Source organism: Leptidea sinapis, chromosome 23 (assembly GCF_905404315.1).
Source record: "Leptidea sinapis chromosome 23, ilLepSina1.1, whole genome shotgun sequence".
Taxonomy (NCBI): domain Eukaryota; kingdom Metazoa; phylum Arthropoda; class Insecta; order Lepidoptera; family Pieridae; genus Leptidea; species Leptidea sinapis.
In genome coordinates, this window is record NC_066287.1 from 8411797 (window position 1) to 8423963 (window position 12167).

General features: G+C 32.2%; 1 protein-coding gene across 2 annotated transcripts in view; it reads right to left on the reverse strand.

Annotated features, from left to right (window-relative positions):
- LOC126971282 (probable ubiquitin carboxyl-terminal hydrolase FAF-X) overlaps positions 1-10990 on the reverse strand; it is a 62517-nt gene extending 51527 nt beyond the window's left edge. For both annotated transcript variants that reach the window (XM_050817508.1, XM_050817509.1), the window contains exons 1-11: positions 10899-10990; positions 10289-10364; positions 10081-10210; positions 9778-9997; positions 9528-9680; positions 6586-6778; positions 5488-5646; positions 3871-4024; positions 2107-2258; positions 202-459; positions 29-127 (exon numbers count right to left, since the gene is read on the reverse strand). In XM_050817508.1, the coding sequence (XP_050673465.1) occupies positions 29-127; positions 202-459; positions 2107-2258; positions 3871-4024; positions 5488-5646; positions 6586-6778; positions 9528-9680; positions 9778-9997; positions 10081-10210; positions 10289-10330 (1560 nt within the window). In that variant the 5' untranslated portion in view covers positions 10331-10364; positions 10899-10990. The remainder of the gene's footprint in view (positions 1-28; positions 128-201; positions 460-2106; positions 2259-3870; positions 4025-5487; positions 5647-6585; positions 6779-9527; positions 9681-9777; positions 9998-10080; positions 10211-10288; positions 10365-10898) is intronic.
- Positions 10991-12167: the final 1177 nt, after the last annotated feature.

A 12167-nucleotide genomic window follows, 5' to 3' on the forward strand; every position in this document is an offset into this window, starting at 1 on the left:
TACACCTAAAAACAATTAAGGCCCTTACTTTATTAGCCATTACACCATCTTTATCATCCTCCGCCAATCGTCTTATTACTTCCAGTAGTTTATCACTTTGTTTCTTACTTGATGTAGACCAACTTGCCTAAAAACAACAGAAAATTTTTATACTTTGGATACTTAACTAAATGTGTATTACTTTTATTATATTCAAATTACCTTAAAACAATCAAAGAGATGGTCTAACTGGTCAGGAGTAAAGTCCCATGCGAGCTTAGCCAATAAGTCATGCACATTTTTCACAATTGCCTCATGTTTTCCATGCTGGGCTTTCCAGATGGCATCCAAATTTTCCCTAGTCAAAGAATTCTCCTTCAACATGAACCTGAGCATTTTTTCCAGTCTTTCCACATACTGCGGCTGGTGGAGTGAATCTCGAAGCACAATATCAATCACATTGTTTTCCTGGATCCAAGTCTGTAAAATTGTTACGACCAAAATGTAAAGTTGCATAAACAAGTGGGCACGTAGAAATGGATTCAACTGAAACTGCATAAAGCAACAAATTTCTGCTGAAATGCGAAAGAAATTTATGAAAATCCCAACAATGTTTTACACTCGAAGTACTACGACCGACAATTTTTATATTTAGCTTCGCTTGTAAGCTTCTTTGATACGTGTACAAATTTTCAAATAAATCGTCTTGAAGTGGATGAAAATCTCATAAATATTCCATTACATATACAGGATGTATACGTTAAGTGTGACCAGGCGATTATTCCGTAACTATAACAAATATCAAAAAAACTTTAAACGGATGTCAAAAGTATGTTACCTACTCAGAAAAATGACATCAATAACTTTTTAAAAATCAAACAAGAAGTGTTATAATTTTTGATATTAAACACTCCCATAAATTTATTATTATAATCTCATTGTTATTCAATTAAGTATTCTCAACGGGCACTCATATATATCTTATCTCATAATAACATTGTAAGGAACATATGTTTGTAATAATCTCACGATTGCTGAGTAATTAGACTCTTATTTTCTTTCTTGTAATTTAACACTTGTGTATTAACTCGAGGACAATGTCGTAGGTTATGCACTTATGTTATTTCTTTTCTAATGTTATCATTTACGGCCTTACAAATAAACTTGGTATAAAGTTATAACTGATGATAAACAAAGAACATGCAAAATGTTTACAATATCGTTGACAACACTGTCAATACAGTGATAAGTCTGAAGTTTTTCGAATGACAAGCTGCCTTGCAAATAAACGCGGGAAACGTTATACGTCCGAACAAACCATTCATAAGCAAAATGTCAATTTGTAAACTCGTTTACTTATTCTTGGTTTATGCTTAGTTATTACTTTATGCCAATTTTATTTGTAAGGCCGTTAGGATGTAATTTTGTGTCCCAAATAAAAAAATAATATTACATTAGCCGAAAGGTTTTAGTTTCCTTGTTTCAAAAGGTTATTTTAGCTTAGTTTTTATTATTACTTTGCTTTGAATTATATTAAAGGAATCTATTTATTTACCTAAAAGAGTAATCAAACTATGCTTTTAATTGAGTTATATTTATTTCTTAGTAAGTACAAAATTTTACCAATGGGAGGCTCCTTTGCACATGATGCCGGCTAGATTATGGGTACCATAACGGCGCCTTTTTCTGCCGTGAAGCAGTAATGTACAAGCATTATTGTGTTTCGGTCTGAAGGGCGCCGTAGATAGTGAAATAACTGGGCAAATGAGACTTTACATCTTATATTGTCTCAAGGTGACGAGCGCAATTGTAGTGCCGCTCAGTTTTTGGGTTCTTCAAGAATCCTGAGGAGCACTGCATTGTAATGAGCAGGGCGTATCAGTCATCACTCCAAGACGATTTATTTAAAAATTTACACACGTATCAAAAACCAATAACAAAAACAATTATTAGCCTTGTAACCTAATCTAAATAAAAAATAGGCAATCACAAGGCATAAAAAGGAATCGAGTCTTCCAATTTAAGGTAGTATTGATTATTTTTTTAATACTAAAAAAATATCGAACGAAATGTTCATATTAAAAAAAAACAATTGTTAATAGTTAGGTTTATATATGTAACGCTTACTGTTATAACAGAAGGGGTCAGCCATTCCGGTTTCGGTTGTTGTGACATAGTACTAATAAGTTGATTTATTTCATTCAACGCCGACATTTTCCCATTGAATGATGACATTAGAAGGAGTCTCAATATCATTTTCAAACGAAACATTTCAAGTGCTGAAAAAAAAATTGCTTTTACTGTATTTTACGTAGAGATACTTCTTAAATTCGTTAATGGATTGAAAGCTAAAACTGTATAGCTTAACGCAAAAGATTCTAGGGCAAAAGACGGGACAGTAAACCTTGAAAAACTATATGTATGCGGGACTCGAACCCGCGACCTCTCAGGTTACGTCCGAGCGCACTTCCAACTGAGCCAGCCATTGGTTCAAATCTCAGGTTGAGGCTCCATCTACAGGATCTACTTTACAGTTGATAACCTAATGAACAAGACATACCAAGATTTTACGGACCATAAGTTAAGTAACCATAAGGCACTCGAACGGTTGGCTCAGTTGGAAGAGCGCTCGGACGGTGGCGGCTTCGAGTCCCGCATCGTTCATAAATTATTGTTTCAAATTTAATTTAATTAATCTCAGAAGTGAGGGATATCGCTTTAATAATAACAAATTGTTTAAAACTATACTAAGGTATCAGAAATGCGTTGCCGGTGTTTGAAACGAGAGTATGCTCTACCTTTGGAAGTCCTTAAGTGAACACACTTACCATTCATCTTCATGTTAGCACAGCAGCAGATGTAGACATAATTTGGTACAATAGTCATCGGTGTAACAGCGTAGGAGCGGTGCTTAAACAGCGCCCCTAAGCAGCTACAGGGAGGACTACCGACCTGAACTGAATTTTTCATTTCTTCCTCCTACTTACGGATATTATCATTCAGCTAACATTTATAATATCAGTCACAAAAGAACAGGTATATCTGTGCAGTTTATCTGGGCATCAATGACGCACAATAAACAACTAGACTCACGCTCAAAAAGTGTTTGAAGCAAAACTAACAGTTTGTGTTTCGACCGCGCTTTGAATATAACGCCACGCAATGACAAAGTGTTCAGTGAAAAACTGTCTAAATAACAGCATATCCAAACGTATGTAGGGCAAGTGCCCCTTTAAATTAAAAACATTATGTAACTTAACGTTTTTAATCATTTTGCTAAATAATTACATTTCATTTGACTCGTGTTTGTATCCGTATCGCCAATAAGGTGTTAAATTGAATGAATGTTTTAATGTTATCTGTATAAGTCAAATTATATACGTTTATAAAACGCCGCTCGAACATTTTTAACGACCTTTTGATTGGCGTTTCAGAGTCTAGCGGTTTATTGCATGTCAATGATCTGGTCTAATAATTAATTAATAATTTTCAAGCCCTGAGTAAGACACTGCTTTAAGTGTGTCATAATATTTGACAATGGCAGAATCTGAGGCAATTATTTTTATTACAGAATAAAAATAGTTGATGGTTTTTATAAATGAATAGATATTTAGTGTTTGACTATACTTATATTTTTGTTGCTCAATTCACTATGGTTAAAACAAAATTAACAGCTGCTTTGTATATTTTAATCACAACAATATGTATCATATATGTTACAATAAGACAGACATAAAATATATTATATAAAAGAAGAAAGTCGACAATAACTTGATCAATAAAATGTTACAAAAACATAAAAAATAAAGTAAAACATTCGTTAATAATAGTTCTTAAGTAACATAGAATTATCAATTATCAATGAACTATAATAATAATAAACTCACTTACATTTCAATAAGGTGTGATACTGTGGTGTTTTGATTGACACACATTTGCAAGCTCGTATTAAACAAGAAACTGTATCTGTTTTGTTTTCACTTCCACGGGCTTCACGTTTTAATTCATCGTCGGTTAGGCTTTCTAATAAAGTTGGTATGCATTCCTGAAAGAGAATACTTGTAAGTCAAATTCTTATAGGTGTAGGACTAATCTGGGTCGAAACGCAACTATTTCTAGGCTCTGTAGGTCATATAACTCACTGGCCAAATCGCAGAACATTGATTTATTCATTCTGCTTGCTCAATATAAAAGGAAAATACTTAATTTACACATGTGGCTTAGAAACCTTGTTTTCATATTTTCATTTTTATTTTAAATTATATATTACAATAGCCCTGTATTAATGACTGTGGCTAATTCGATGTATTCCCATTAGGAGGTGATAGGAGTGACTATTTGCGATAATTTTAAACCCCGCATTATGCAAAACTGAACTTTAGTGAGTTATCATTTTATTTCAAAATAGCTCAAAATTACCACATCAAAAATTAATTTTAAAAATAGTTTCAATCTAATTTTTGTTCTGATTATTAATAACGATTAAACGCTGGTTATTTGTCAATATTAAAACCAACAATTAACAGTCCAAATTTAAAAATACGAGAAAAAAAATTCTCTTGACTTATTTTTTTTTTTAGTTGAAATCGTTAGGAAACTTGGCTTTCAGATTATTTTAAAATCATAACCATTTTCCGAGTTAGACATCAATGCATAACTAGGAAGCTATTTCAAAGAAACTGAAAAATGAAATTATCACATGAAACAAGCGGAAATTCGTATTCGAACTAAATTTAAACTTTGAATATCTTGCAAATGCTCTTGGTTTAATGTGAACCGAAGCCAATGCAGGAAACAAACTGGTAGGTTAAGAAAACAAGGTTTTCTACGTTCTTTTTTCAAAAACTTTTCACATGTGCATTGGTTTTGTTTTACAAATTCTTATATATATATATATATATAAAATAAAATTATAAATATAATAATAAATAGCATTAATATAAATGAAATTCATAACAATTACCAATAATTAGAACTCCTTTTTTAAATTTCAATGGTTTGGGGATTATTTAAACATAAGCCATAATTAATTATACAGATGGCCGAGAAGTTGACGTCCAAAGCTAAAATTTGAAAGCCTCATGGTGATGAGTATCCGAATCACCCCTATGTGTGTTCTACGATTTTGCGTAGTTTAGGAGATAATATTTTTTTCCCCTTTTATCCGCTTTTTTCACCTAATTGTGGGTTAGGACTTTTTCTAATTTTTTTGAACACTTTTAGTTAATTTTATTGTTGATAATTATTAACTACAGTTGCAATAACCACATAAAAAATTATGAATAGTTTAGATTATGTGGAACTAGTTTAGTATTGAGTCGTAAGTTCAAGATAACTACTCCAGCCAAATTCATGAAAATGTTCCAAGTATCAAAAAAAATATGGGGAGCCTATGGCTTCTAACTATTTTTAAAAACTTCCCACAACATTGGCCAATAAAATGAGCCAAACTCAAATTTTAGCTATGGACGTCAACTTCTCGGCCACCCAGTATACATTCGTACTTACCAAAATAGGTAGTAGATACACTGTAACTGTGTGAGGTGTGAGTAAATCATGGCACAATCCCAACGGCCGTAACAATTGCCATACAGCGGCAACACGGGACTCACCGCTTGTTGAAATCTCCAAAGATGAAGGTTGATCTGAGCGTGAAGTTATAGAGCCCTGCAATAGATATAAAGTAAAATGTTAAATAAATCAATAAAAAAAAATTATGTGGTGTCGTGGGACACCAGGTAGGAACGAAGTTCCTTCGGCTAATGTAGAATCGACACAAATTGCAAAAAAAAACGTTCTAATATTGCTATAATCGTTATCATATATTAATGTAATGTAATGTAAGTAGTGTATATATTGATAATATATACACTACTCGCTTGTGTATCCGACTGTCGAGCCTGCGCACGTCTCATTTAACGGTTTTATTCCACGCACTTTTCCACGCACTTTTTTCCACGGATTTTTTCTTACGGTTTTACTATCAGATTTTTTTCAGTTTGGTCGCGCAGCAAAATCCCTATCCCCTCCAAGCCTACCGTAAGGAACTTCGTTCCAATAAACACCTAAGCAGGTCCATTAAAGTATCGTGATGTTGACATCTGGCAGTCTACAACCGTTTACAAGCAGTTGTGAGAAACTTCTTGCCTCACACAGCCACTTTGTGGATTCAATTACCGGCTGCAGTTTTACCGAACCAAAACAATTTAGGGATTTTCATGCTTAATTCACACTCCCAAATTACAGCCCAGCAACACATCTCTCAACCCATGGCTTTTTAGATGTCCGTAGGCAACCGCCTCACCACTTTCCATGAGCCTCTTACCCATTTGCCCTTATATATAAAAAAATCTAATTAATGTAGACAGGACATTTAAACTGAGTAACACACAAAACAATTTTTGATACAATATTTTATAAATTACCCTATTAAATAATTGTTATTTTACTTTTAATTAAAGAATAAAGCAAAATAATACACTTGATGATTTTTTTTACTAGATGTCCAAACTTCAAACAAACTTTTTTGCAAAGAAAAACTAATTAGATGGCATATAATAATAATTATTTACAAAAGTTATAATTTCAGGAACACACAACACTTACCTCCATGTTCTCTGTACTGCTTGTCATATCGGAGTGGTCCGCTATATTATTTTGTTCTTCAGTTTCTTTTTCTATTATTTCATTTGATACTTTTTCTTCACTGCTGAGTGATGCAGTAAGTTCTGATTTTTTAAATCCCATTATAGCTTCAAATCTTTCTCTTAGTTTTATGAAACCTCCAGATTGGCCAAAACTACAATAGACAAAATATATCATTAATTTTAAATAAAATCGAAATAACACAATTTGATGATATCATCACCAAACATGTATATATTTTAGTGCGAGAAGATATGTATGTAAAACAGTAAAGTAAACATAATAAAATAAATCACCATTCAACCAACGAGTCTTAGATGGTTTAATAATTAATAGAGATATGATAATTGGACATATCTAATGAAATTATTGAAATCTATCATCCAAAAGACTGATTTGACATGCTTTTCTTTTTACGGAATGTGATAATAAGTTCTCATCATCTCTCTCTCTTTCTCTACTGCAATACCAGCAGGTTTTACAGCAGTTGCTGAACTTTAAGTAGAAACTGGAATTACTAATCTTTGTATAGTCCATTATCAGTCTACCAGAGAGGCTTTTTGGCAGATTTCTGGCTAAATAGACAGCACCACTGTGTTTAGGTTTGATAGGTAACAAAGCTAGTAAAATTTCTGGACTAATGAACTAGATAAAATCTATATGTTTGTATGTTCCCTAATAACTCCTAAACTATTTGACCAATCTCAATGAAATCTTTTGTAATAGATTCATTGAAGCTCAAGGAAGGTTTACATATATAATTTATATGGCAAAACAATGTTTGCTAGGTTAGCTAGTAACAAATTAAATAATGAAACATTAAATATATCAAAATAATAAATAACAAGAGAGGTATAAGAATTTATTACACAGTGATAGTCATAATATAATATGATGTCACACCTTAGTTCCCCCATAGCTGGTCTATACAAATTTTTGTATTGCAAGATAGGGACACAAGATCCTTACCTACCACATTGAAAATTTTAAATGACTGTAACTTTAATTTTTTTTTGATTTTTAATTTTATTTTCTGTGTACATCATTATTATATGATTTTTATATTTTTACCTAAGTTTATAATAAATTAATAAAAAAAATATACAACCACCCAATTGTAGTACCCTCTTATAAATAGCAGACTACAGAAATATAACCCTGGCTGAAGTGGTAAGATCCAAGTATCAAGGAATAGTGACAACTGATACAATAGTGGTAATTATATAAAAAATCTAAATAGATAAGATATATGTATGTTTAAGTAAGTATATTGTATTAAATATGTTATAACAAGTAAATCTATATATATAAAAATGAATTGCTGTTGGTTAGTCTCGCTAAAACTAGAGAACGGCTGGACCAATTTGGCAAATTTAGGTCTTGAATTATTTGTGGAAGTCCAGAGAAGGTTTAAAAGGTGAATAATATAGGTGTGAATATAGGAGAATGCTGATAAATTAAATAAAAACAACAAATTTGTTTTTCCTTTGATGTGTCCATACATAATTTCTATGAGAGAATTTATTGACGCACGGTTTGACAGTTCTGCTGTGAAACAATTTCATTACGACAGCAGGGTGCATATTTTACGATGTAATTTTTGATGATATGATATATTATTGACAAATTCATATAAAAACATTATTTTATTTATTATATACAGAACAACGTCTGTCGGGTCAGATAGTAATAAAATAAAAATTGCAGACCTGTCATCTAACAAAATAAGATCTACAGTATGAGAGTGGCTTTTTACAATTAAGCTATGATGAAACCAAGAAAATTATAAATTCAAAATAAAAATAACTTAATATTTTATATAATTATGTATATTTATAACTATTTGCTTTATCTTTTACTCATTTAATTTATAAAGTTGCTTATTATAAGATATGTTAAAGTCAGATAAATATTGTTAGTTTTAGTTTTATTTCATTCATTGCTAACATTAAATTAAATTACATAGCAGATGGTAATCACTGATTAGCTCAGCATAGGGTTTCTTAGTGAGCCATCCAGAGGAATTTAATTTAATCCATCTGATGGTCCTCCACAGTGCGGTTTACAAGGAGCTTTCTTCCATGTACTACAAAGCTGTGGAATGAACTTCCTTGTGCGGTGTTTCCGGGACGATACGACATGGGTACTTTCAAAAAAAAGCGCGTACACCTTCCTTAAAGGCCGGCAACGCTCCTGTGATTCCTCTGGTGTTGCAAGAGAGTATGGGCGGCAGTGATCACTTAACAACAGGAACGGTGACCCGTACGCTCGTTTGTCCACCTATTCCATAAAAAAAAAAAAAAATTTAATACATTAAAGGTGCCTCTTTGTTTTTGCTTATGAGAATGAGATGTTAAATTATATTAGGCATGAAGAAACAATGTATATAATTATAATTAACTAGCAGACCCGGCAGACTTCGTACTGCCTCAATTGATAAATAAAAGACCTAAACTTTTGTATAAAGTAAACTTAAACAAAAGGAATCCTTTTTTGAAGTGTTATTACCCGTCACATATTATCACAGTGGGTGGTGAGCAAAATAAGGTTGAGAAACTATGATATAAAGCTAGATTTCAATCTATGTGGTATTAGCACTGTCAAACTTTGATCAATGTCTTGTTCCAAAAGCAGTTGTAGTGGTGGTCGGTAATAACCTCACTATTAAAAGATACACAAAGATATTTTAAACTAGTGTACAGTGACCCGACTCATACTCACCTCATTTTGGTTAACTGAATTGTTTGCATACAAAATGTGTAGGTATTAGGAGCCTACTGGGTTTTTAGGTCAATGGTGTGATGCTACACAGAGTCAAGTCAAGAAAATTCAATTCAATCAATTGTTAGATATTTTTTGTTAAATTAATTCACATTTAATAAAGTTAACACTGTATCACTTACATGTTAATCAGATGGACCAGCCACCCCCTAGGAGTTCTATGATCTTGGGAACGAGCAAACACTTCTTGATCTTGAGTGGATCCTTGTCCAGATGATGGCACTGAGTTAAGAACTAGGCCCTCGGAAGTTCTTGATGCATTGAATGTGTGAAACCTGGTGATAAGCCAGAAATAAAACATTGTATTAAATTGAATTAATTAATTTTGAAAGTGTAGGCTATATTATTATGATTTATAGAATAAATACTCACTTGTTATTTGGATTTAACACCATCGACAGAAGGTTTAGGAATCGAGGATCATCTAGTTTGATAGCACATAACCTGACAAGCTTCTCACAGTTTGACCTCACACATTGTTGAATATTGTGTTTCCATGATGAAACTGCGTCATCAGTTAATATTTTGGTGAATGATAAAATAAGGGCATCATTGTAAAAACACTGACACAGTGGATTGTTCACATCTTCACCTAAGGATGACAGATTTAAAAGATTAAAATTAAATCCTATATACTTTATATGAACTCACAACTGTGTATTATTTATATTAAACCTTTAATTGCTAATTCAGTGGCAGCATTTAATAATGCTTCCAATTCCTGTTCAGGAAGTACTGGAACCACCCAACGTGGATTTGTAATTTTTTCTTCTAATGCTCTCAGCTTTGCCTCAGGGAAGATAATCTTAAAAAAATGGTTATTAATTATATTATATGCTCAACTAAGGAAGACTATGAACAAGCAATGACTCTCTACAATTACCTCCCCAGGCACACTTTCCTGCTCCTTCATGGTTATAGTCATTATTGTAACATATTATCTCTAAACATATCTTGCACTGCAAATAACACATATTTTAAGAGAATACATTATAAACTCTTAATTCTATTATTAGGCAAAGTTTACATTAAAATGTTGTAACATTCTACTTGTTATTTGAACTCTGCTAATAGTTTCATATTATAATAAATTTTATATCACAAACACAATTACAGCATACTTAGTTAGATTACATTAACATCACTAAGAGTAATTTCTTACATTTGTTCCTGGATGGTAAGGAAATTATACGTTTGCGACAGATTATTCTAGGTTTATAAATCAATAATTACAGAGTAGCCAGAGGTTGATTTTAAGAGATAGATCATCCTTTAAGTCTAGGTAAACCTAATTTTAATGCGTTTGAATTTGACATATAAATACGCCTAATTCAAGAAATAGAAAAGTATAAAATGATTATGTTACAATCAGCCGGCGAGACAAAATGGCGTCATCTCTCATCACTTCTTTATTTAAAATAGATAAAATTGAATAAACTACAGTTGCTATAAACTAGAAATACGTGAAATAATATAAAATACGGCCAGCTCACCCTTAATTATCTTTTATGTACACAAATTTCTTAAAATTATAAAATCACTCAATATCGCAATGTTGTTATGGATTTTTTGACGTAATAACCACAGACCACAGGATAATAATTATTGATACTTATTGAAGTTAATCTTAATCTAAAAATACTCTGTGTAACTTCAGCAATTTGCCAAATGCCGAGTTATAGTTGATCAAGTCAATATAAATTTATATTAGATTAGCACAATTGTAACCATAAGCTTAGTATATTAACTACTACACCGCAGCCCACTTCACCTGGTTTAAAAAATTGAGTAAGAATAAAAGTATGAAACTGATTAAAAATATGTTTAAAAACTAAAAACAATGCTATGTTAAGTAGGTTGGACTGAATCTTAGAGTTAAAACATTTCAATAAAAAGTATTTTAGTCTCAAACGTGTATTACTACCAAAAAAATGATGTGTTGTCGTGGGACACCAGGTAAGAACGAAGTTCCTTCGGCTAGTGTAGAATCGACACAAATTGCAAAAAAATCGTGCTCAATTAGGTATTATACACTACTAAGGAACTTCGTTCCAATTAACATAAATGTAACAAAAATTATTAAAATATTAACAAAAACAATATTCAATAACTGTGCGTTGCATGATTCCCTGCTAAAAGGAGCTGACTCAGTATATTGTTGGTCACCGCAGAAGACTTGTTTTCAGCAGGCCCTCGTGACATTTGGAGTACCTAAACAGCTGTTGTAGTTTTCCCATTGTAATTTTTTTTTCATGAACATGTTGTAAATTTATACAGTTATAAAATATAAGAATGATGTGGTGTCGTGGGACATCAGGTAGGAACGAAGTTCCTTCGGCTAATGTAGAATCGACACAAATTGCAAAAAAAATCGTGCTCAATTAGGTATTATACACTACTCGCTTGTGTATGCGACTGTCGCGCCTGCGCACGTCTCATTGAACGGTTTTATTCCACGCACTTTTTCTTACGGTTTTACTATCACATTTTTTTCAGTTCGGTCGCGCAGCAAAATCCCTATCCTCTCCAAGCCTGCCGTAAGGAACTTCGTTCCAATAGTTATAATAAATATTAAATCTATATATGTATAAAAATGAATTGCTGTTCGTTAGTCTCGCTAAAATTCGAGAACGGCTGGACCGATTTGGCTAATTTTGGTATTGAATTATTTGTGAAAGTCCAGAGAAGGTTTAAAAGGTGAATAAATATGAAAATGCTCGGAATAACCAACAACAATTTTGTTTTTCCTTAGATTTATCCAC